General features: G+C 42.4%; 6 protein-coding genes across 6 annotated transcripts; 1 reads left to right on the top strand and 5 right to left on the bottom strand.

Moving 5' to 3' along the window:
• Positions 1–655: 655 nt before the first annotated feature.
• Positions 656–2592, bottom strand: EAE98_002540 (uncharacterized protein; the record flags this gene model as incomplete). The annotated part of the gene is made up of 2 exons (XM_038950160.1): positions 656–2155; positions 2254–2592. 2 exons carry the CDS (start codon positions 2590–2592, stop codon positions 656–658), a joined length of 1839 nt encoding a protein of 612 aa, XP_038813899.1.
• A 207-nt stretch (positions 2593–2799) lies between these two features.
• On the top strand, positions 2800–5036 carry EAE98_002539 (uncharacterized protein; the record flags this gene model as incomplete). Its single annotated transcript, XM_038950159.1, has 2 exons — positions 2800–4596; positions 4651–5036. 2 exons carry the CDS (start codon positions 2800–2802, stop codon positions 4900–4902), a joined length of 2049 nt encoding a protein of 682 aa, XP_038813898.1. The 3' UTR covers positions 4903–5036.
• A 544-nt stretch (positions 5037–5580) lies between these two features.
• Positions 5581–7056, bottom strand: EAE98_002538 (uncharacterized protein; the record flags this gene model as incomplete). The annotated part of the gene is made up of 1 exon (XM_038950158.1): positions 5581–7056. The coding sequence occupies one exon, from the start codon at positions 7054–7056 to the stop codon at positions 5581–5583; it is 1476 nt and encodes a 491-aa protein (XP_038813897.1).
• A 1010-nt stretch (positions 7057–8066) lies between these two features.
• Positions 8067–10639, bottom strand: EAE98_002537 (uncharacterized protein; the record flags this gene model as incomplete). The annotated part of the gene is made up of 2 exons (XM_038950157.1): positions 8067–9972; positions 10152–10639. The coding sequence occupies 2 exons, from the start codon at positions 10637–10639 to the stop codon at positions 8067–8069; spliced, it is 2394 nt and encodes a 797-aa protein (XP_038813896.1).
• A 774-nt stretch (positions 10640–11413) lies between these two features.
• EAE98_002536 (uncharacterized protein) lies at positions 11414–12576 on the bottom strand (the record flags this gene model as incomplete). The annotated part of the gene is made up of 2 exons (XM_038950156.1): positions 11414–11742; positions 11802–12576. 2 exons carry the CDS (start codon positions 12574–12576, stop codon positions 11414–11416), a joined length of 1104 nt encoding a protein of 367 aa, XP_038813895.1.
• Positions 12577–18633: 6057 nt separating this feature from the next.
• EAE98_002535 (uncharacterized protein) lies at positions 18634–20831 on the bottom strand. Its single transcript, XM_038950155.1, has 3 exons — positions 20497–20831; positions 19573–20440; positions 18634–19515 (listed from the first exon to the last, which is right to left on the bottom strand). The coding sequence occupies exons 1-2, from the start codon at positions 20595–20597 to the stop codon at positions 19645–19647; spliced, it is 897 nt and encodes a 298-aa protein (XP_038813894.1). The 5' UTR covers positions 20598–20831; the 3' UTR covers positions 18634–19515; positions 19573–19644.
• Between the last annotated feature and the right edge of the window lie 91 nt (positions 20832–20922).

Below are 20922 nucleotides of genomic sequence, written 5' to 3'. Positions count from 1 at the left end.
CTTGACAATGAGGGTATGGCTGTAAGAGATCCAATTCAAGAGGTTCGGATCGATGCCATTTCGTTGGATTGATCATGGCGGGCAGATAAACCAAATGAGCTTGACTTCATACTCGTGGCTCGTTGATGAAAGGCAAAACATAGACATGATAGACATGGTCTGTATTTAATGTTCATTCAATCGATATACAACGTTACATATAGGGCCCAGATGGCAACTGAGCCAGTGAAAGATGTCATTTGAGTGAGTTTGGAGATTGATTTGAATTTTTGCTTGAAACGGAAAGAATGTTTATGGTAGAGAAGATTTTTGAAGAGCATGTCAACGCATTTTTAAAAGGAGTATGAAGCACGCGGGATTGAGTATCGTCGTGGAGTAGACTTGAGATTGGTTGTAAGATGAACATTTGGGCGAAAGAATTATGTAAACTGCTGTCAACATTATCATCAGGTGATGAATACAGGATCAATTTATTGGCAAGCAGTTGGTTATTTGAAACAATTTTACATTCTTCAATTCTCGCCCAGTCATTGGATAAGCAAAAGCTCTGCTTGTTATGGTATTGTAAAACACCTATCCGCCCACAAAACGCCATAATGATGCTCCTTTCCCCTCAAACTCCCTTTTCCATCTTACAGGATCCGACCCACCTTCTTTACGCTTTCTTCGGCAAAGCAGGTGGACCCATTTTACCAGCACCAGAATCTACTTTCTTGGGAGGAGGTCCCATACTGCTATCACCACCATTGCCAACTTGAGTAAATGTTCCACCTTTGAACCATTTATCTTCTTCTGCTGCCCTCTTTCTCTTCATTTCTGCTACTCTCTTTGGATCTACCAATTCTAATCCTTGAACTGGCGTAAATGCCAAACTACTAGCAGTTCCTGCACTAGCTCCAGTACTAGTACTCAATCCTCCTACACCTGATGCTCTTAAGCCTTTACCCCGTAAATCTATATTACCAGCTGATTGACCAAATCCTCGAAGTGATGATGCGGAACCACTCATAGGAGTTGAAGTACCCCAACCTTTGTTCTTTGCGGAAAGTTTGGCCTTTGTACGTTGATCTATTTGAATATTTCGGATACGACCGTCATTGCCTTGTCCAATCATACCCATACCCTTAGTTCCATCACCAGTACCATAACCAACTTCTTTCTCTTCCTTTCCAAATGCCATTCTATTTTGTGCTTTTCTCAGATCGGTCATAGCAGTTGCCGCCTTGGCTAATCGAGCACGTCGACCACCACGTTTGCGTGCAGGTTTATCATCTGGAGCTGGCAATGCGCGAGCACCTTTATTTGGAGGGGGCTCAGTGAGCTTTTCGAGTCGAGTGATACATTGTTCTTTCAATTCTTCACCTGTAGAACCATCTGGACTATTATGAACGCGATCAACTCTTGCGGCTAGGACAACTTTAGCGGAGACAATACGCATAGCTTGTTTCTTAAGATCATTGGGAATTCCTTGAATGATAGGAGAATGATAAAGAAATCCTTGTTGGCGAACTCCGACATTAGTAGCAAAACCTGTTCCGGATGATTTATTGGATCCTAGAGGAGGAAGATTGCATGCAGGTGTCTTTGCTAAGCCTGTCAAACCTCCAGCGAAATTTAGTAGTTGTGCCGCTGTAAGAGATCCAATGAGGGCTGTGAGATTTGGAGCGAATAAGTTCATGCGTGATTGAACATAATCAGTTAAAGTCTTTTTCGCTTTGTCCAATGCAAGAGTCATATCACAAGCACGAAATACTCTTTCAAGTTCATGTGGTGACATTTCTCGACCCTTTGTAGTGGTTGCCTCGACCGTAACAATCATAACAGATGGACCATCCAAAACGGATCTCAGTGTAGCACCAAGTCGATTATCCTTCGATGTTTGAAGCGTCTTGATATTTTCCGAGTCCATAGGTCCATTCCCAATAATAGTGACAACTTTAGCATAGTCCAGTGGATTGGTGACCAATGTTTCCAATTCCGGAAATCGAATCGAATAATGATCTCGTATGAACTTGTGGACTAGGATAATTTCACTATCGATAGATGTCGACAAAGTGTTTGCTTGCGTTAAGAGATGATATTCTGGGTTGTCTTCGACCGAGCCTACGAAGGTTGTTTGTTTATCGGGAGGTAACGATTGAAAATGTGCGATTTTCTGTCAAATCGAGGAAAGAGTCAGGGCTAAGACACGAAAGAGTAGATGTAAACCATAGGTCTCCAAGTTGAGAAGGGGAAAAACAAAATTCTACTGACCTCTAAAACTGGTTCCAACGTTTTCATCAAACCTGCTACACTCCGCACATCATCTACTCCACCAAGTTGCATCTTTTCAACTTTCGCTTTGGTCGCCTCCTCATCTTCTGCAGTATCGATAGCACCACTGGTCATTTCTGCCATCTCATCATCCTCGTCGACTGCTTCTTCATCGCCATCGAGCTCCATTTCGCTTGCGCCTGAAAGTCCTGTCGCGTTCCCATTCATGCTCAGGGCGACCTCGTCAGGGTCGGCAAAAAGGTGTGCATTATCCTCGCCTTCACCTTCGGATCCAGAATCCTCAAAATCTTGCAATAATTCATCTGCGAGAGTCGACATCTTAAATGTAATGTTGTTTGCTGTAGTTGGCGCGTGAAGGTATAGAAAATCGATTAGAGAAGAGCTCAAGCCGGAAAGGCGGCCGCTAGCGTAGGTACAGATAATATTACTAATCAATCTTTTTGACTATCGCGACACCTTCAAGTCTTGAACGCGAACCAGAATCATACCAACTGTTTCGTCAAGAGATTAAACTCTACCGCCACCATGGAGTCTGAATATGAGAAAGCTCGAGGACCTCCAAAGGTCAAAAACAAGGCCGCCAGTGCCATCCAAATTTCAGCAGAACAACTTCTACGAGAAGCTGTTGACCGTCAAGAACCAGGACTTCAAGCACCAACTCAGCGTTTTGCTGATCTCGAAGAGCTTCATGAATTCCAAGGGAGGAAAAGAAAAGAGTTCGAGGACTATGTGCGGAGGAATAGGATTAATATGAATAATTGGATGAGATATGCGCAATGGGAATTGGAACAGAAAGAATTCAAACGAGCACGATCCGTTTTTGAACGAGCATTAGATGTCGACTCAACATCTGTCACATTATGGATTCGATATATCGAGGCGGAGATGAAATCGCGGAACATAAACCATGCCAGAAATTTGTTGGATCGCGCCGTCACTATTTTGCCTAGAATTGATAAATTGTGGTACAAGTATTGTTACATGGAGGAAATGCTTGGTAATATTCCCGGTACACGACAAGTCTTCGAAAGATGGATGTCTTGGGAACCGGATGAGGCAGCTTGGAGCAGTTACATCAAATTGGAGAAAAGATATGGCGAGTTTCAAAGAGCTAGGGAAATCTTCCAAAGATTTACCATGGTACATCCCGAACCAAGAAATTGGATCAAATGGGCCAGATTCGAAGAAGAGTATGGCACTAGTGATTTGGTTAGAGAGGTATTTGGCACAGCTGTCGAAGCTTTGGGTGAAGACTTTATGGATGAGAGACTCTTTATTGCATATGCGAGATTTGAGGCAAAGTTAAAGGAGTACGAACGCGCAAGAGCCATTTACAAATATGCCCTCGACCGTATGGCACGATCAAAGTCTATTTCCCTCCATAAAGCTTATACGACTTTCGAGAAACAATTCGGTGATCGTGAAGGTGTGGAAGATGTAATTATCTCAAAACGTCGAGTTCAATATGAAGAGCAGGTAAAGGAGAACCCCAAAAATTACGATGCGTGGTTCGACTATGCCAGATTAGAGGAAACCTCAGGGGATGTCGATCGAGTTCGAGATGTTTATGAGAGGGCCATTGCTCAAATTCCACCAACTCAGGAGAAGAGGCATTGGAGGCGTTATATCTATTTGTGGATTTTTTATGCTATTTGGGAGGAAATGGAGTCAAAAGATGTTGAGCGAGCGAGACAGATCTACCAAGAGTGTCTGAAATTAATACCCCACAAGAAATTTACATTTGCCAAGATTTGGCTCATGAAGGCTCAATTCGAGATTCGACAACAGCAATTACAAGCCGCCAGAAAGACTTTAGGTCAAGCCATCGGAATGTGTCCTAAAGATAAGCTTTTCAAAGGTTATGTTGAGCTAGAGATCAAACTTTTCGAGTTCGTGAGATGTCGTACCCTTTACGAGAAACATATCGAATGGAATCCAGCTAATTGTCAAGCCTGGATTAAATTTGCTGAACTGGAACGAGGTTTAGATGATCTGGAACGTACTCGTGCGATATTTGAATTGGCAATCAGTCAACAAGTTCTTGATATGCCGGAATTATTATGGAAAGCCTATATTGACTTTGAGGAGGAAGAAGGCGAGTACGATCGCACTAGACACCTATACGAGCGATTGTTGGAGAAGACAGATCATGTGAAGGTCTGGATCAGTTATGCACATTTCGAAATTAACGTTCCAGATGATGATGAGGAAGAGACAGAGGATGATGAGGAGAAACCAGTTAGTGAAGCTGCAAAAACACGTGCAAGGAAGATCTTCGAACGTGCCCTTAAGAGCATGAAAGATAAGGATCTTAAGGAAGAGGTATGTCACACACTTGATCTAAATTTTCCAACACAATATCTAACATATTCACAGCGTGTTTCTCTCCTCAATGCTCATCTTTCCTTTGAACGTACTCATGGTACAGAGGAAGATATCGAGAAAGTACAGAAACAAATGCCAAGAAAGACGAAGAGAAGAAGAAAGCTTGATGATGATAGTTATGAGGAATATGTTGATTACGTTTTCCCTGCCGATGATGAACAAACGAAGAAATTGTCGAATTTCTTGGCAATGGCTCAAAGCTGGAAACAAGCTGGTGGAACGATTAGCGGTGGCGGAGATTAGAATAAATTTTAATGACGAGGTTGGAAGAGTCGAACAAAATTGTGTATGTATACCTGGGCCATCATCAAATGAACTGACGATACTTAATTTATGGTACGTTTAAAAATATCACCCAGAACGTTTTCTGCATCAGTGTATGTTCCCATGGTTTCTACTTGTTTGGACGCTTTTAGTTTAATTTCATTGAAGTCTTAGCATTATTTGTTTCGGGTTCAAAGCGAATAGACATTCACGTTGGGTGGACTCATTGGCATCAGAAGATTGACAACATCTGGAAGAATCTTCAGAAAGGATTCGGGGTTCTCTCTGAAAGTCAGATCGCCAAGACCATCGACCCAACAGTAATTCGATCATTCAAGATTGCATTATTATCAAACGGCTCTGGAGAGATTCTGGCCACCAACAAATTGGTGTCATTGTGCAGGATAGAGTTGGAGAACGTAGTAATGATTGTTCAAGGTAGACGGAGAGAAAGATTAAGTAATATTTGTCCGGACAACTCAAACAATCTTCCAATCTTTGTTGGATTAAAAAGTGTGGTAGGTAATGAAGGAATGGATCTACAACTCGAACGATTCAAAATATATAACTTTTCATGTTCATAGTTTGTTCTCGATCTTGTCACTTCCCATAGATCCCTGTTTTGATAAAGCGTCCTGATTATTCTTCATTCACCTTTCAATAACTCGACAAAGCTTTCGCCCTTAATCTTGGACCGTACCGCCATATACCCAACGGTGCTGTTATGCCAATGGCAATAGCAACAAACGCCAATGTGCTATTTCCCCACCCATGCCCCAACACTTGATACATCTTCGGCGCAAACAAAGGGAAACCAAAAGCAGTCAAGCTGCGCAGAAATTGTGATGCAGCAGATGCTGAACTCGTATGGTCTGGATATGAATCGATGACGTATGCTTGCAATGCTTGTCCACCAATCTGCATACCAAAACATAATACAAAAGCTCCAAGGTCGACGATTATCCAAGGTGCATGCTTTTGAGCTGCCCACCCATATACTAGAAGTCCAAGCGGTATGAGGACGAATGCTGGTATCATGATCGGAACCCGAAATTCCGGCATCTCGACACCATCTGCGCGTTGTTTCATTCTGCGGAAGACGAGATCTAATAATGGCCCTTCAATTTGTGCTCCCACTATTTCTCCAAGGCACATGGCAAGATAATGAAGGCCACTTTTGGAGATAGACTCGTGGTATTCTCCAGTCCAAATATCGGAATAGGTGGAAAGAGTAATATAGGTGATGCCATAATCGAAAGCCGAAAGACAAGCCTGGACTTGAATAATTGGATGGAATAGAAGTAAACGAATGGGTCTAGAAAAACTTCTCATCAATACCCAGGACACTGATCTTCCTTTCCCAAGTGCCTCATCCTCTGTGTAATAACGCGAACTCCCGGTACTGAGCCTGAGCTCTTTAGCTTTATGCCGAAGAATTGTCGGACCATGAGTTTCTCGAAACAAAGGAATCGATACCACGATCATTATCGCCTGAAAAATTGATGTTGACCAAAACATCCACCTCCAGGTCGTATATTCCGTGATATAACCTCCAATAATAGGACCAGCAGCTGCACCAAGCAGTGGTAACAAGGAATAAATCCCCAGCGATCTTCCTCTCTCATCAGATCTCCAAACATCTCCTAGAACTCCACTTCCTAAAGCATAAATAGCACTAGCACCAAGACCGGCCATCAATCTTGCAGCAATCAATAACCCCTTCGTGTGCGCAAATCCACATACAATATTCCATATCAGGAACCATACATTGGTCGTATGTAACACGACGCGTCGTCCATATAATTCAGATAGCGGACCAATAAGTAAGGGACCAAAGGCTGTGGCGAGTAAGTAAACGGACATGGCCATAACAGACTCAAGGGAAGTCATGTGGAGCTCAGATGCGACTATGGGAAGTGCAGGTGCCATAATCGTGGATACAGCAATTCGGTTGAATCCGGTGGATGAAAGAATGAGCGTAGTGAGCCATTTCTGGTAGGTCGGCCAGCATTTTGGGTTGGTAGGATCTTGGGGGACGGTAAATGCTACGAGATATTCAGCGTCAGCGTATGTCGTGGCAATAGGTGTGGAAGTCTTCTCGGAAGCTTTCTCAGGATCATTCTCAGGATCCATTTTCGAAAGTCTACGTTATGAAAATCGGGCTAGCCGTCGTGGTAAGCTTTAGTATTGGGTTGCTCGGAATGAATTGAAAGTTAAGCTGATGATTCTTCATTCATGTTATGGTTCATCTCATAGTATATATGCATCTGACGATACCCTAGGAATAAGCTGCTGGGCCTACCTATTCCGTTATCCTAGATTCGTGAGTCTTACACCGGTCTCTGCAAGGGATTTGATAGCTAACTTGGACGAATAGTTGCATGTTTAATATTCATATCCTAGAGAAACTGTCTACGATGCAGAAAACATCTTGTCCATATTGCCATGTCATTTTTTATAGGAAATCATTCATTTTCCCGAAGGAGGTTTTCCTGCCGAAAAGCTCTTCTATGAAACTACCATGTCATTCTATATTTGGTCATTCGATTTTAGCCCTTTCAAGACATTGGCTTTTATTAAGAATCCAAAACTCAAGGGCAAATCTCACACCAAAACTTCCAGAGGAGAATTCGTGCTCATTCATCGCGCTTTTGCTCACACGGAATAAGCGGAATAGCATATACGGAGTACGGAATAACAGTGAGGCGCTAGGACCCACACATGTATCGCATCACGAGAAGGGTACTAGATATGGCAAGCAATATATCGATCACCGGTATTCAAGGAAAATGATTGGATTGTGATCCTCTGATTGATAAGATATGATTAGATTGTAAAATTATCTGATCTTTTCCTTGCATTAACGCTAGGCAAACATGAAGTAGCTGAGCTCTAGACTCCAATTCGACTACCAGCAGCGACCTCGGGAGCGACAGTACCTTGCTTTATTGTGGGACAGTTTCGAAAACAGAAAGATATTCATTATCAAAATCTCATTATTGAAAGATATGTCAGGTTTCAACGTTTGTAGTTGGACCGATCTAGAAGCCATTGGACAATCCTACAGCAACTTACATTAGCTAGTGCTATCATAAGATCTGTCAACTTGAGTGAGCTCACCAGAGATTAATATCAAGCATGCATCATTCCCGGTAAGCTCGGAGTTTTCTGTATCTAATCAATCGCCTTTTCTGGGGCGGCGCATTTGATGGACTTTCTCCTACTTGGCCCTCCTCTCTTTGTCTTTTCAACTCCTCTTCTCGCTGTCTTCTCGACTCCTCTTCTCGCTGTCTTCTCGACTCCTCTTCTCGCTGTCTTCTCGACTCCTCTTCTCGTTGTTTTCTCAACCGCTCCTGTTGTTGCTCCTCGGCCTGCTGCTTTCTGGCTAATTGCTCTGCGGCTTGCTGCACTCTAGCTAATTGCTCTTTCGCTTGCTGTACCTTGGCCTGCTGCTCTGCGGCTTCCTGCTTTCTGGCTTTCTGCTCTATGACAAACTGATTTTTGCCTATCCGCCCTGTGACTAAGTGCTTTTTGGCTAATTGTTCTTTGGTTGAGTGCTCTTTGGCTTGCTGCTCTAGGGCTCGCTGCACTTCAGTTAACTGCTCTATTGCTTGCTGCACCATGGCTTGCTGCTTTGTGGCTTCCTGCTTTCTGGCCTCCTTCTCTCTGGCCTCCTCCTGCTTTCTAGCCTCCTCCTGCTTTCTGGCGGCCTCCTGCTTTCTAGCCTCCTCCTGCTTTCTAGCCTCCTCCTGCTTTCTAGCCTCCTCCTTCTTTCTAGCCTCCTCCTGCTTTCTAGCTTCCTCCTGCTTTCTGGCCTCCTCCTGCTTTCTGGCGGCCTCCTGCTTTCTGGCCTCCTCCTCTTTTGCTAATTGCTCTTTGGTTTTCTTTTCTCCGGTCTCATCGCCATCATCATCATCATCATCACTATCACTATCACTACCATCATCATCATCACTATCACTATCACTATCACTATCACCATCATCACCATCATCGCTTTCTGAGATCTCACTGAGAGCTTCTCCCCCTTCAACCCGTTCAACAATATCTTCCTCATATGTTACCTGTAACTCCGGTCTTGCCCAATTCTGCAAACGTCTATACGTCAAACGTATCGTTTCTTCAGCTATTGGTCTTATATGGTCTAATATTTGAGCTGCAGTCCATCTCTTTTCCACGTCCATTTCTCTTGGCTTTTCAAGCTCGTTAGCCAAAACTTTAGAAAGATGTGGATCGCATAAACCCCAATTCGGCTTCTCCTTTTTATTTTGCTTTCCGTCTACTTCAGTTCTCTTTGGTCGTCTACCCGAGTGCGACAAAATGTACAATGACATCCCGACACACCAAACATCATATTTGGCACTTAAATAAGGTTCCTCGGGCGCCCCGCACACGGCGTTTCCCGTGTCATGCCAGCGTTGCTCTCCATATGGCACATAGGTGGCTTCTCCGAAGTCCCCAATTTTTACAGTTGGATATGTGTTTGGTTTCCCAGAGTCCTTCAAAAATATGTTGTCCAACTTGATATCAAGGCAAATAACTTGATTGCGTGAGTGGAACTCTTGTTTCTTATTGAGTTCGTGGTCACCATGAAGGAAACTCAGAGCTTCCATTGTCTGCATATAGACATGCCAAATGAACGCTTCTGGTATTGCTGCATGCTTGTATAATTTTGGCATATTTTCTGGTTTGTGAGTCCATACAGAACCTTCGGGCTCTCCTGAGCCCCAGCGTGGTCTATCATAGTACTGCGTCACAATGTTTTCCAAATTTCCCCAATCACAATACTCAAAGATATGGCAGTGGCCGTTATCTTCTGCTTGTTCTAAGTCGAAAAAAGCTTCCAAGTTGCAGATAGAAGGATGACTAGAACGTATGTACTGCAAATAACATTTGGTTTCATTGAACCGTTTAGTCATTAAATGCCGTTCTTTCATTACTTTCGCGGATATCTTCGAAGCCTCAGAAGAAGGTGTGACAGGAGGGGTCTTGGCTCCCCTCCACGCTGGGGGTGTCATCATTGGCTCATCGTCATTTTTTCTTATAAGCCTACAGGAATGGGGAGTCAGTATTGCTTGTGAACACTAGGCTTTGGAGGAAAAATGAGGTGTTCTTGTCGTGCAGGGCATTAGAAGAGGTGTGCAAGATGAAATATAAATGTGCTATTTTGAACCGAAGAATAAAATGAGATAAAAAACCAAAGGGGATAGTAATTGCGTTAAGCTTACTGAGTCTTCATTGCATATTGAACCTTAGTCTCAATATTCTCAATAAGGTATACTGCTCCAAAACCGCCCTCGCCGATCTTGCCTATGATTTTGATATTTTTGTTTGTGAACCCTGCGTTTGGTTTTCGCCATTTGTTATGACGAAGAGGCGCAGCTGTTTGATGTATAGCACGCAGAATATCCACGGCAGCCTCGGTATCTTTATGAATTAATCTTCTCTCGGCTCTTTCTTCTCGTCTTTCCTTATCTTTAGCACTTTCTGCATTTGCTCTCGCCTCGGCCTTCGCCTCCGCCTCCTCTTCTTCCCTTTTTTGTTTTTCATATTCCTCCAAATGACTGAATAGCCCAGCCTCTACATCATCGTCGATCGTAACAAAAATTTCCCGTAGTTTTTGCTCAAGTGAGTCATCAGCAACACCTTGGCCTCTGAGTATCTCCAAGATCTCGTCGGTATGATCGAACCTATTCTTGGGGTCTGGCCTTTGCATTTTATGCAATAGTTTGTTCTCTGTCGCATATATGAGGGTTGAAATGACCAGAGCGAGTCTTTAAGTAGTCTTCGAAATGATTGTAAATCGGGTGCACAAAACGGAATACGCAATATTCGTTTTAGATTCATTCACTATGAAATGCCTAATGAGCAGGCCGAGGTTTTGAGGAAACCACGTTCGGATTTCGATTTCTTGTCAGAAATTTGGTTAAATCCAACGAGACAACAGGAAAATCAACCTAGAATGCAATAGATATTTAAGAAGTGGAACAAAGCCACAAAGGAATATCTATGACCTTCGCCCAAAATCTTTATGGTCAGCTTTATTGTGCTTTTGTATGGGCTTTGTTATCCAAAAACAATCGATGCTCATGGCATAGTGTTGTTGTTAAGGATTAATGTCTTTGTCAGTTTTGCAGTTGCACAAAACTATGCAAATGGTAAAGATGTTCAATTCCTAAGCCGGAAAAATCAATGTAGCGCCAGTATCCCGAAATTCATAATTACAATACCAGATAATAATTTGTGGGTCTGAATGGGAGTGGTTGCCTAACAATTTTCGATGAACTTTGACAATCATAGCCTATCGACCTACATGATAGCTCGAATTAAGAGCTATGGAAATTGAAAGGTCTTGTTGTATGAATTTTCCAAACTTGATGTAATTACCTATGGATTATCTTGAACACTCAAAACAGCCACTGGGTATCCAAAAGGATCGTTTCATGAAGCACATCCAAAATTGTATTTCACATCAAGACATATCATTTCATCATCTCAAAGTAAAACACTCACCTGGTGACTTCAACTTCTTTGGCCAATTCCCCGTCACAACCTCTCCGTCCATCATTCCATGTACATAACACTCTCCTATGATACTCCACCCCCCATTGTCTTTCCAGCCATACTCATCTCTTCTCAAAACAACAGGTACCGTACAACCTAGGAATATGCAAATCACATCACCTTCGTTTGCCTCACTAGGCATCAATCCAAAAAGTTCCTTACCATTTTCCCCACCCATTAAGAAAAATCTTCTCTTCCAAACTACCGCTTGTACTCGATCTAAAAATTGAAGCATGGCTGCCGGTGCCATTTCTTCTGTTTTTCATTTTTCATATCATTAGTATGCCAATACCCTGACGCATCTCGCAGTAAACCTACGTCTAGAAAATATGCGCAAGCTCTCCGATACCAATTGGGCGCAGGTCCAAGGTCCCCTAGTAGAGTCCTCCATAGTGTATCATGTGGCTCATACTTTCCTGTCAAGGGGTCTTTCTTATATCCCCCCATTTTCAATGCTTCAGCTATAATTACACCTCCATTCACGGCATCAGATCGTCTTTTTATAAAATCCAGCTGAAATCCTTCAACATACATGATACCTTCGAATTTGTGTCGGTGTTGTATATTCTCCTGCTTGTTCGCATATATAGGCTCTACACCGGGTTCGCCTGGATTGGTCGGATCAACTTCATCGTCCTTAAGATCATGATTGATTTTCTTGCCGAGACGCACACGAGGTGCTAGTCCAGAGGATGCATTATATTGTGGACGACCTGACTCATCTACAAAACTATCTCCATTAATCCTCCATTTTTTTGCTTCGCTTGGCGAGCCAAAAGCATACCGATCAATACTGGTAGTCCACGATGGCACTCTCTCCTTTTCAAATGTGCTTTCGACCTTTTCCCGAGTGTTTTTTTTTAGCTTAGGTCTTGGGGCCCAAAGGCGACAAAGAATATCGAGGGAGTTGGACTTTTCAATACAGTATTCCAAGTCTTCTTTCCTGTCAGCAAAGTGATCCAGTACCTGGAAATCAAGAATACTTCTCAAGAAATCGAATGTACGCTTTGGACCATCAGTCGCGCCCTGCTCATCATTTGTCCCCAACCAAACACAAACGCTCTTAGAAAATGTGTAGACTTCGTGCATTCTCGCAACCTGCGCAGCCTTTTCCTTGTTATGTGCTTGGTTTATGCATATAGCATCACATCATAGATACACCTCATCTTGCTCCGATCCGAGTTGCAAGAGAACTTCTCTAAGATTTTTTTGAATAAACCTCGTGCTGAAAGGCCGTACAGCGTCCCAATCTTCGCCAAACTCCTCATTGCTGTATACATGAATTTTGTGCACCGCATCGTCGTCTCCCCAATGGTGAGATAAAGCCGTGTACTCGAGCTTAATAAACTTCGACTTAGAATTTCCGACACTGTCTGTTAGGGCGCTGGTCAATAAGATGCAATAAATTGGAGAGTCTCTTCTACCCGGTAGGATTTGTAAAACTCGATGTCCTCATTGTAATTGATGTCCTTGTATTTGTGATATCCTACTTTTTGCGGTACCACAGAATGTAACACATTTCGTGCGCGAATCACTAGCTCCTGAAAAGCATTGCATCGACTTCGATGTTGTACTTGCTCGGGTGTTCCTGCTCTGCTTTTTGGATCGGAGTTCGGGATATTGACTGTTCTCACATTGTGACAGTCCGTTCGTAGGATCAAGATGTCACACTCAATTCTATGTCAAAGGTTTTTGAGTCAAGTAATCGAATTTTCGAGGCTCTGTGTTTGTAACACGAAATCACGGAACGGTGATTGCGGAGCGCGACGCCTTGTAGGATTTAGTGTTACAAAAATATCAGCGATGTAAGCATCATGATTGTCAGCTGAAAAATTGGAGGTTTGATACCCCCTCATTCAAGCCATTCTCTGATATTTCGTTCGAATCAAGGAATCTTTTTCCTAGCTGAAATATATTTTCAGTCTTTTAACAGGGAGTTTGTACCATTCTCTTCTTTTCAGATTTATTGATAGGGAACAAAATGTTCTATTGTACCACTTGTAATGCTATTTGCAGTGAAATGATTGTGAAATAGCAAGTGACTAGATTTTTGCTGACCATTCCCCGCTTCCATCGGGTTTCGAGAAAAGCAATCTTCTTCCTTACAAGGCAGGTATCAGACTTCTATTCCAAATAATGACAAGTCGTTTGTTCCTGATCGCGTATCCACGATAATCAGTCTTGCAAGTTGCAATTGACAAGAGATAATATAGATTATCTTCTCCCCCGCTCTACTTCTCTGTAGCTTCAAAGTATTCTGACCACCCCCTATTTGATTTGTTTTAGTATGGCCCAATCTTTTTCGATCGCAGAATGGTATCTGAATGAGAAGAACGAAGAAAGTCGACTTACTTAACATTTGCTTTGCGGGGTAATAATACCCAGTCAACTAAAGACTGTTCCTCGATATTTATGGGCTCCAATGCCACATATGCACATATTCACCTATCCGGTAATTGTTGGGATGTATTAATCTTCGTTGCCGCTACTATGAGATGATTTGTGACTTCCTCGTCGTCGCACCCAAGACCTTGATACCCGAGCTCTAAGGACAAGAAGAACACGATATATTTGACTAAGTAGATATGAATGCCCTAAAGCAACGACATTTATTCCAAATACTAAACAACTAATACCTCTCATAGCTTTCTATCCCTAATCTTGAGGAGTAGTGGGTCCTCTCGTACAGCCAACAACAACCAGACTCCTGGGAGCAAACGAGGTAATCAGTTTTCCGTTAGCTGAAGTGATCAAGAATTCTACTCTTTGCCTACTCGAAGCGTGATGTATAGCGGAACCAATGCCTTGAAATTCGGCCTGAAGATATTTGCATATTAATTGCCGGCTTGAAATAACGAAAGATCCTTAGATCAATTCGATGTGACCTTTGTCATGATGTATCTACATGATGCAGACCGAGTGCTCGAATAGGGAGATTTTTTTTGCAAGAGTATTGATCGCCCAGATCAATGTCGCCCATCGTGTGTAACGTGAACACTCAGCCTCAGTCTCAGCATCAGCCTCATGATTTCGACCCATTATCCTGCTTGAGACTCATTGGTATAATAGCATATCAGGAGCATCACAATAGACACAATTAAAGTTCTTTGAACAGTCGTAGTAGGTTTGAGAACTGCAGCTTTCACTATCATTGTGTGGTTTCCGTGCAACTTTGATCAGTATAGCCGCCATGGAAATTGGCCCCATTCTGACAGTGCTATTCCTCCGGCGTCTTATGCGTGATCTGGCAAAAATAAATTCCAGTAATGCGGCACAAGCTGAATCAGATCACCTTTTACTCCATCACGTGGCGCTTTTCGCACACTCCAAAGGAACTCGAATTCTGATGATAGGTAGGCAACTACAAGGTGAAATTAGGGCAATGCAAGCAACATATAAATGCCTTTCTCCAGTGCATGGAGCTTCCGAAGCAGATTCTGGATTGTCTGCAATTGATCAATTAAACACGGAAGCAGTGCAGACCCAATTCTAGGTGAGCGACTCAAACGCAACCCTAACAAAACAGCAAAGAGCAGTTCAGAAAGCCCTATCGAAACTGTTCGATTCGCAACCTAGTGCAAATACTTCTGATATATATCAGCCCGAGTGGCGAGAGTGCATGGTATCGTGGCAGAAATTTACAGACGATACACCATGTTCTCCGACGTCGAACGCCACGTGGGTTCGGCCAATTATTATTTGTACTTAGGTAACTTTAGCAAGTTCTCTGTGGCACATCCTATCGTTTCGATATCTTTATGGAATCTATTTGAAGCTCCTTACGAAATTGATAGAGCCTTATGTGAGATTTCGGTGCGATCGCGGAATGGAGAGAGATGACTCCATTCGCATACTTGACCTCACCAAGAGAGAGTTGAGCAGAAGTGTTGAAACACTGTGTTTAAATTTACTTAAAACGCGAATTTGAGAGCAACGAGAGTCTTAATTGTCTTATCGAAATACGTTAATCCGTCGATAAAGTGGAAGAAGTGCTGACAGGATTAAAGAAAACTTTCTGGATAATCTCGAGAAGGAAGTTGGACCGTAAAGAAGTTAGAGGAAATTAAAAAGGCGGCTCTCCATCTTCCAAACACCCAGGTGCCCCATTCACCACAGTATATTCATAGTCTGCTTATCACAATTAGTGGAACCAGAGGCAGGGAAAATTTGTCTTGAATTCGAAGCCAACCCGTGAGAGGGATTACAAAAGGCTCCCGGATGTAGTCACCTCAAGTAACGTAGCCCAAGAGGAGGTCGTGAATGAGCCGGAGTATATCTTAATTGTTTTTTTTTCGCCCGAAGGCTGTTACCAATCGTGAAAGAGGCGAAAGGAAAAAGGAGTGAGGCGAGTTTTGTTGAGCGGAGACGAGATGTCTTGATATAGTGGTCAAAACATGGTTTCAATACGCCAGAGAGTCATTATCCAAGTATGGAACGACATACACGAGAGTAGGATGAATATGAACAAAGAAAACAATTTTGAGGGCGAACCTATTACCTGTCAGACAATATAAGGGCTTCATGAACTGCTGGACTCCAACCCCAAGACCTCATGTGCGAGTAATACGCTTGGCAGATGAGACTAACTCCCTGATTTCAATCATTTTTTAGAAATGGAAGAGAGAGATAGTTTCCAGTTTTCATGCTAAATTTAATGATTTATTGAGATCGCGATACTTACTTGTGATATCCCAAATAGATGCCTGAAAAAAAAAGATACAATTAACAAAGACCAACACCAATAGAAGTAAAACTCTGTGAACCCGCCCAAAAATACATAAAAACATCGAATGAGACCACAACTAATCCTATTTCAACTCTGACAGCTTTGAAAACATGGAGTGAAGAGGTGGCCATAGGTAGAAACACGCTGTAGGCTGCTCAACTATGTTTAGGTTGACCGAAGATAGGCCGGACTCACAAGATCTATTTCGAATCCCACTTTGGATGATGAAATTGGACAAAGTAATCGTGCAACACTTCTTTACAAACTGTTGCTGCAAAGCTAGATACGGTCGTTGACGCTCTGTGCTTCGGTGGTATACGCCTTGTACTACATCGAAGGCTTTCTCTTCCGTATGAGCATGTATAATGTAACATTTTGCTATAATTAGAACCCAAATACCTACTAGGTATATAATGTAAGAAGGGGAGTGTCCTCCATTTGTGCGTACCGATGCACAGTCATGCTTGAGGGTTACCAAGGTATCAGCCGCCCGAAGTATTGTGATTCCGAAACGAGTAATGATCAAATTCCAGACATGCAACAAGACAACAAAAAATACAGCCTCAACATCATTCATCAATCTCGCATACACTCGAATAGGAAATGATTGATTTTCAGAGACGCAACAAGATAACAATGTTACCTCGAATTTCGGGCCTAGACCTCCTCAGATTGGGAACACGGAAGGCCCGTGATCAAAATGGGTAATCTCCACAGCCGATCGATTTCAGAAGATCTGCAACAAACTTCACTCGCAGCCGAGCACAGGCGACCCGTCCCGAAAGCGGATTGAATAGAGAAGATCAAGCGATTAGACGTGCAACAAACTTCAAAGGGTGGAGGTTTAAGCAGCAATGATTTGATGGCTCTAAGCGAGCTGTGCAAAACAGGAAAAAAATGATTAGGTTGGACAGCCAAGGCGTATTTCATGTCAAGAATTTGACGGTTTCGTACTTGTGTAGGCGAGCTGTAGCAGAAAGAGAAAGTTTCCGGGAAAATCAAGCGATTAGATTTGCAACAAAGGAAAGAGTATACAAGCTGAGGTATGCAGTTTGTCTGAATTGGGCGACACGGAGACGATCATGATTTTTTAGATGTGCAACAAAGGACTCGTACTCAATATTCGGGAAATCTAGTATTGAAATCGTCGGAATCAAATCCTGGTTGGCTTTGACCAAAAAAAAGGTCGTAAGATTGCAACAAAAATATGCTTCCGTTCCAAACGATGAATCTCCGAGTGTATCTAGATTGGGAGATTGAAAAAGACGATCTTAAGATTTCAGATGTGCAACAAAAAGTTGTGTAGTATATTTCTGCTTCGGAGAAGATCTAAATGAGGAGAAGAATGAGGAATATCAAGCCATCAGGTTGGCAACAAAATGATGTGGTGTGGAAACTCATTTCGGACACTGACCAAATCCGGCCATGTTCGAAGGTGATCAAGATTTTTCAGACTTGCAACAAAAGTCTGGGAGAGATCTTCTTCATACTTCACAGTAGTGATTGGAAAAATTGTAGTGGCGATCAATGTAAGATGTGCAACAAACATTCCAACATTTTAATCTCGGAGTCGGCTGTCGCGAGATTGTAAGAATGTTCTCCTTAAAGGGGAATTCACGATAGACGATCGTATATTTCAGATGTGCAACAAAAGAGAACGTATCGCTCTAGATTACTAAAGACCCTTTATACCAAGAAGTAATATCAACCGGAAAGAGGAGTGAGTATCGTTGATCTTTCCGTAAGATGTGCAACAATCTCCAATTTGTGTCCCTTTCTTCTCTTTAGACCACAGTTTTTCCACTGCCGATCTCCATCCCAAGCCTATAGATATTGCACCCCAGAGTTTTCCAATCCAAATAGGAAATAAATGATAGCTGATCACTTCATAAGATATGCAACAATAGAATTTTCCTGCTCGCCTGGCTTGAAATTTGTCCAAAATGGGAGTTTTCAATTAAAGCGTGGTTCCAATGATCTGCCAATGTGGCCTGATTTCTTGGACGAATGGGGAATACGAATTTCATGATTTAGACGAGTCTAGACCTTTCGCTAGCTCTTGCTTATTTTGTACATGAGGCGTCTGATCCCTTCTTTCGGATTCGTTTAAAAGTGGCTTGGTGCTGCACGTTCCTTTACCGTCGGGTTAACACCAATCAAAAGCTGTCATTTTTGATAGAAAGCTGGTTTTCTAGTTCAAATAGCAATTCTTGTCGATATGCAACAAATGCCATGCCCACCACCAAGAATGTCAAAATTCCATGCTTTAGGTCATTTGGAAGCTTTGATTCTTCTACTGCACGTGGTCAGTTGTTTGTTTTAGGCGCCTTTAACGAATGTTCGGGATAGCCCGTGGCCCACGGGCTGTAGCTCGTTTGAAACTAATGTAGTCACATTCAAAATATTTGGAATTTGAAAGTATAAATCTAACTTCAATCAATTCGAAATTTCGAGTTGTTGATCACAACTTCCCTTTGTTTTCTCCCCTCCTTCATTGTGCGTTGCGTGTGTTGATCATTTGCCTCTTCACAACACCCGTGTTTGCCGAAGGATGTGCAGTTTTACAAAAAGAAAATTGATTGATCGGCGGAGACCCCGCCAAAGGATGGACAACTCTCGGATAATCGGATTTGAAGCATAACCCTTTGGACGAGTGTGGCCAATTTGTATAACAACCAATTAGAAAATATATATTAGAGATCAAACCCTTCAGCAAGGGTGATTTAGATGTAGTGTTTATTCAGCCAGTTAGAGTGGATTAGATGTCGAATTAGCATACAATCCTGTTTAGCTACAGTGTCGGAATAGGACAATTAAACGACTAACGATGGGATGAAATCATAATATCCTCGAAAGGTTTGACATTCGTAGAACGGATATTAAAATTTCATTTTCTAGTAATGATATACCTTTCTCAAGTATTTATCAATCTCTGAAGTTTGATGTGACACTTCAGATCAACTTCCTTCATCTTTCGGATAATATCATCGAAAGGTTTCCTTTCTAACCTCGTGAAATAAAGACGTGAAGTATTTGATATTCACGTCGTACCAGAATCATGGGTTCGTAGCCTACGATCAAAAGATGATCAACGAACATATGTATCCTGCTGTCGCGTCGAATGACTTTCATGTCGCATCGGCTAGAATTCTTTGTTGCGACCACAAAAAGGTAATGGAAGTGTGCAAATCCAACATGATCTCTCTTGCGATTCCGCGCGGACGTCCTTGAACCCCCAGTTCATGCCGATAATGATTACAAACCATCAATAGTCATGATCGTGAATAAGGTCAACTCATGACCTGATGTGAATTGTTAGAGATTAGCCTATCCACGATGTTCTTTACAAATCAGCATACCTATAACATGTAACTTCGTATATTCCAGAAATCGAATAAAAGTAACGACATTGCAGATGCATGTGTGTACTTTCAACGTGGCTTTGGTTTTCGAATTACAACCTTTGTCCCTTCTAATTGCCATCCCACGCTATACGTCTCAGTCAAAACGCTCCAACTAGAATCGGTGAGTTGCTCCAGGCAATCTAAATCGATACTGAGGTACGTTTTCCCAATCGACTTTAATGCATGCAGCTTCATCTCCTCCCCCGCGAATTCCATGATCTTTGCCTTATAACCATCAACCTCTCTCTTTACCTTCCAGAATAGAAAGTAATTATCGTGAGCAATCGCTTTCAAAACTTCGTCGACTTTAGGGTCTCGCAACCCGAGCGCAAGTCTGATAGAGTATGCCTTTGCTAGATCAGATTGCCTACAAGCCAAATCTAGCACTTGGTATGCTGCAAATTCCTGAAGTTCGGTGCTTGATAGTGGATGTTTTGGGTGCATTACTTGAAGTAGATGGCGCATTGCTGGATGATACGATTCCCAATGTTTCAGCAATATTGACAAGCGTATGCAAAATATATATGCTTGAATGGAGAAATCATCTATTCTTTTCGATGCCACGATTCCTTCTCGAAGTTTTCTCATTCCCATTGTTATAGCATCGAGTTCGTTTGTATCGGGTTTGCCATTGATAAGGTCTGCGGGGTTTGGCACTGTTTGTGTTGTTGGGGCAGCATCGTGATTCGCATTATCTTGTGCAATATTCAGACGTGCAAGCTTCCGGTTTAGTTCATCTCCTCTGCGAGCATCAGCTGCGAATATCAAGTATCGTTCGACTATCTTGTTGTAGAAACGTTCCTGGGTTTTATAGTCAAGGAGCCTGGCGGGGCAGTAAGTCAACAAAGGCGGAGGATAAGATTGGCTGCAAGGACGTACTGCTTATCTCCCTTGGATCTTAAGCCCATCTCCTCGAAAATATCCTGCTTGACGGGCTTTAGCCGACTCCATGATGAGTTACGTCCACCTTTGGTCGACATCGAGACAGAGAACAAGTATCGACAATGATGCTTGTTTGATGTGATGTCTCTATTTCATATGCATGAGTGAAGATGAACACTCTCGATCTTAGCTTCAATACCCCTCGTCATCAATTGCTGCTTTAAGAAGGAACTCCCAACATTATTTTTGATGAATCTGATAAGAATTTCAGTACCTGGATAATTATCATCCCAGCTCTATCCGTGAAAATGATGGATTTATTATATCAAATCGGTCGTTCACTCCTTCAGTTGTGATTTTACTTGTGGCGATTGACTTCATTTCATTTCAAGGTAATCAATCATAAGCACAAGCTCACTCACT

This window comes from Botrytis deweyae, assembly GCF_014898535.1.
Source record: "Botrytis deweyae strain B1 chromosome Unknown BDEW_004, whole genome shotgun sequence".
Lineage (NCBI taxonomy): Eukaryota > Fungi > Ascomycota > Leotiomycetes > Helotiales > Sclerotiniaceae > Botrytis > Botrytis deweyae.
Note: the sequence above shows the minus strand (reverse complement) of the source record. Positions and strands in the feature narration are given on the sequence as shown.

Excerpts from the sequence above, each read along its gene's own strand:
- EAE98_002535 (XM_038950155.1), bottom strand. The coding sequence starts at position 20,597 with ATGTCGACCAAAGGTGGACGTAACTCATCATGGAGTCGGCTAAAGCCC. Across the intron at positions 20,441-20,496 it reads AGATCCAAGGGAGATAAGCA|GCTCCTTGACTATAAAACCC; the intron begins GTACGTCCTTGC and ends CTGCCCCGCCAG.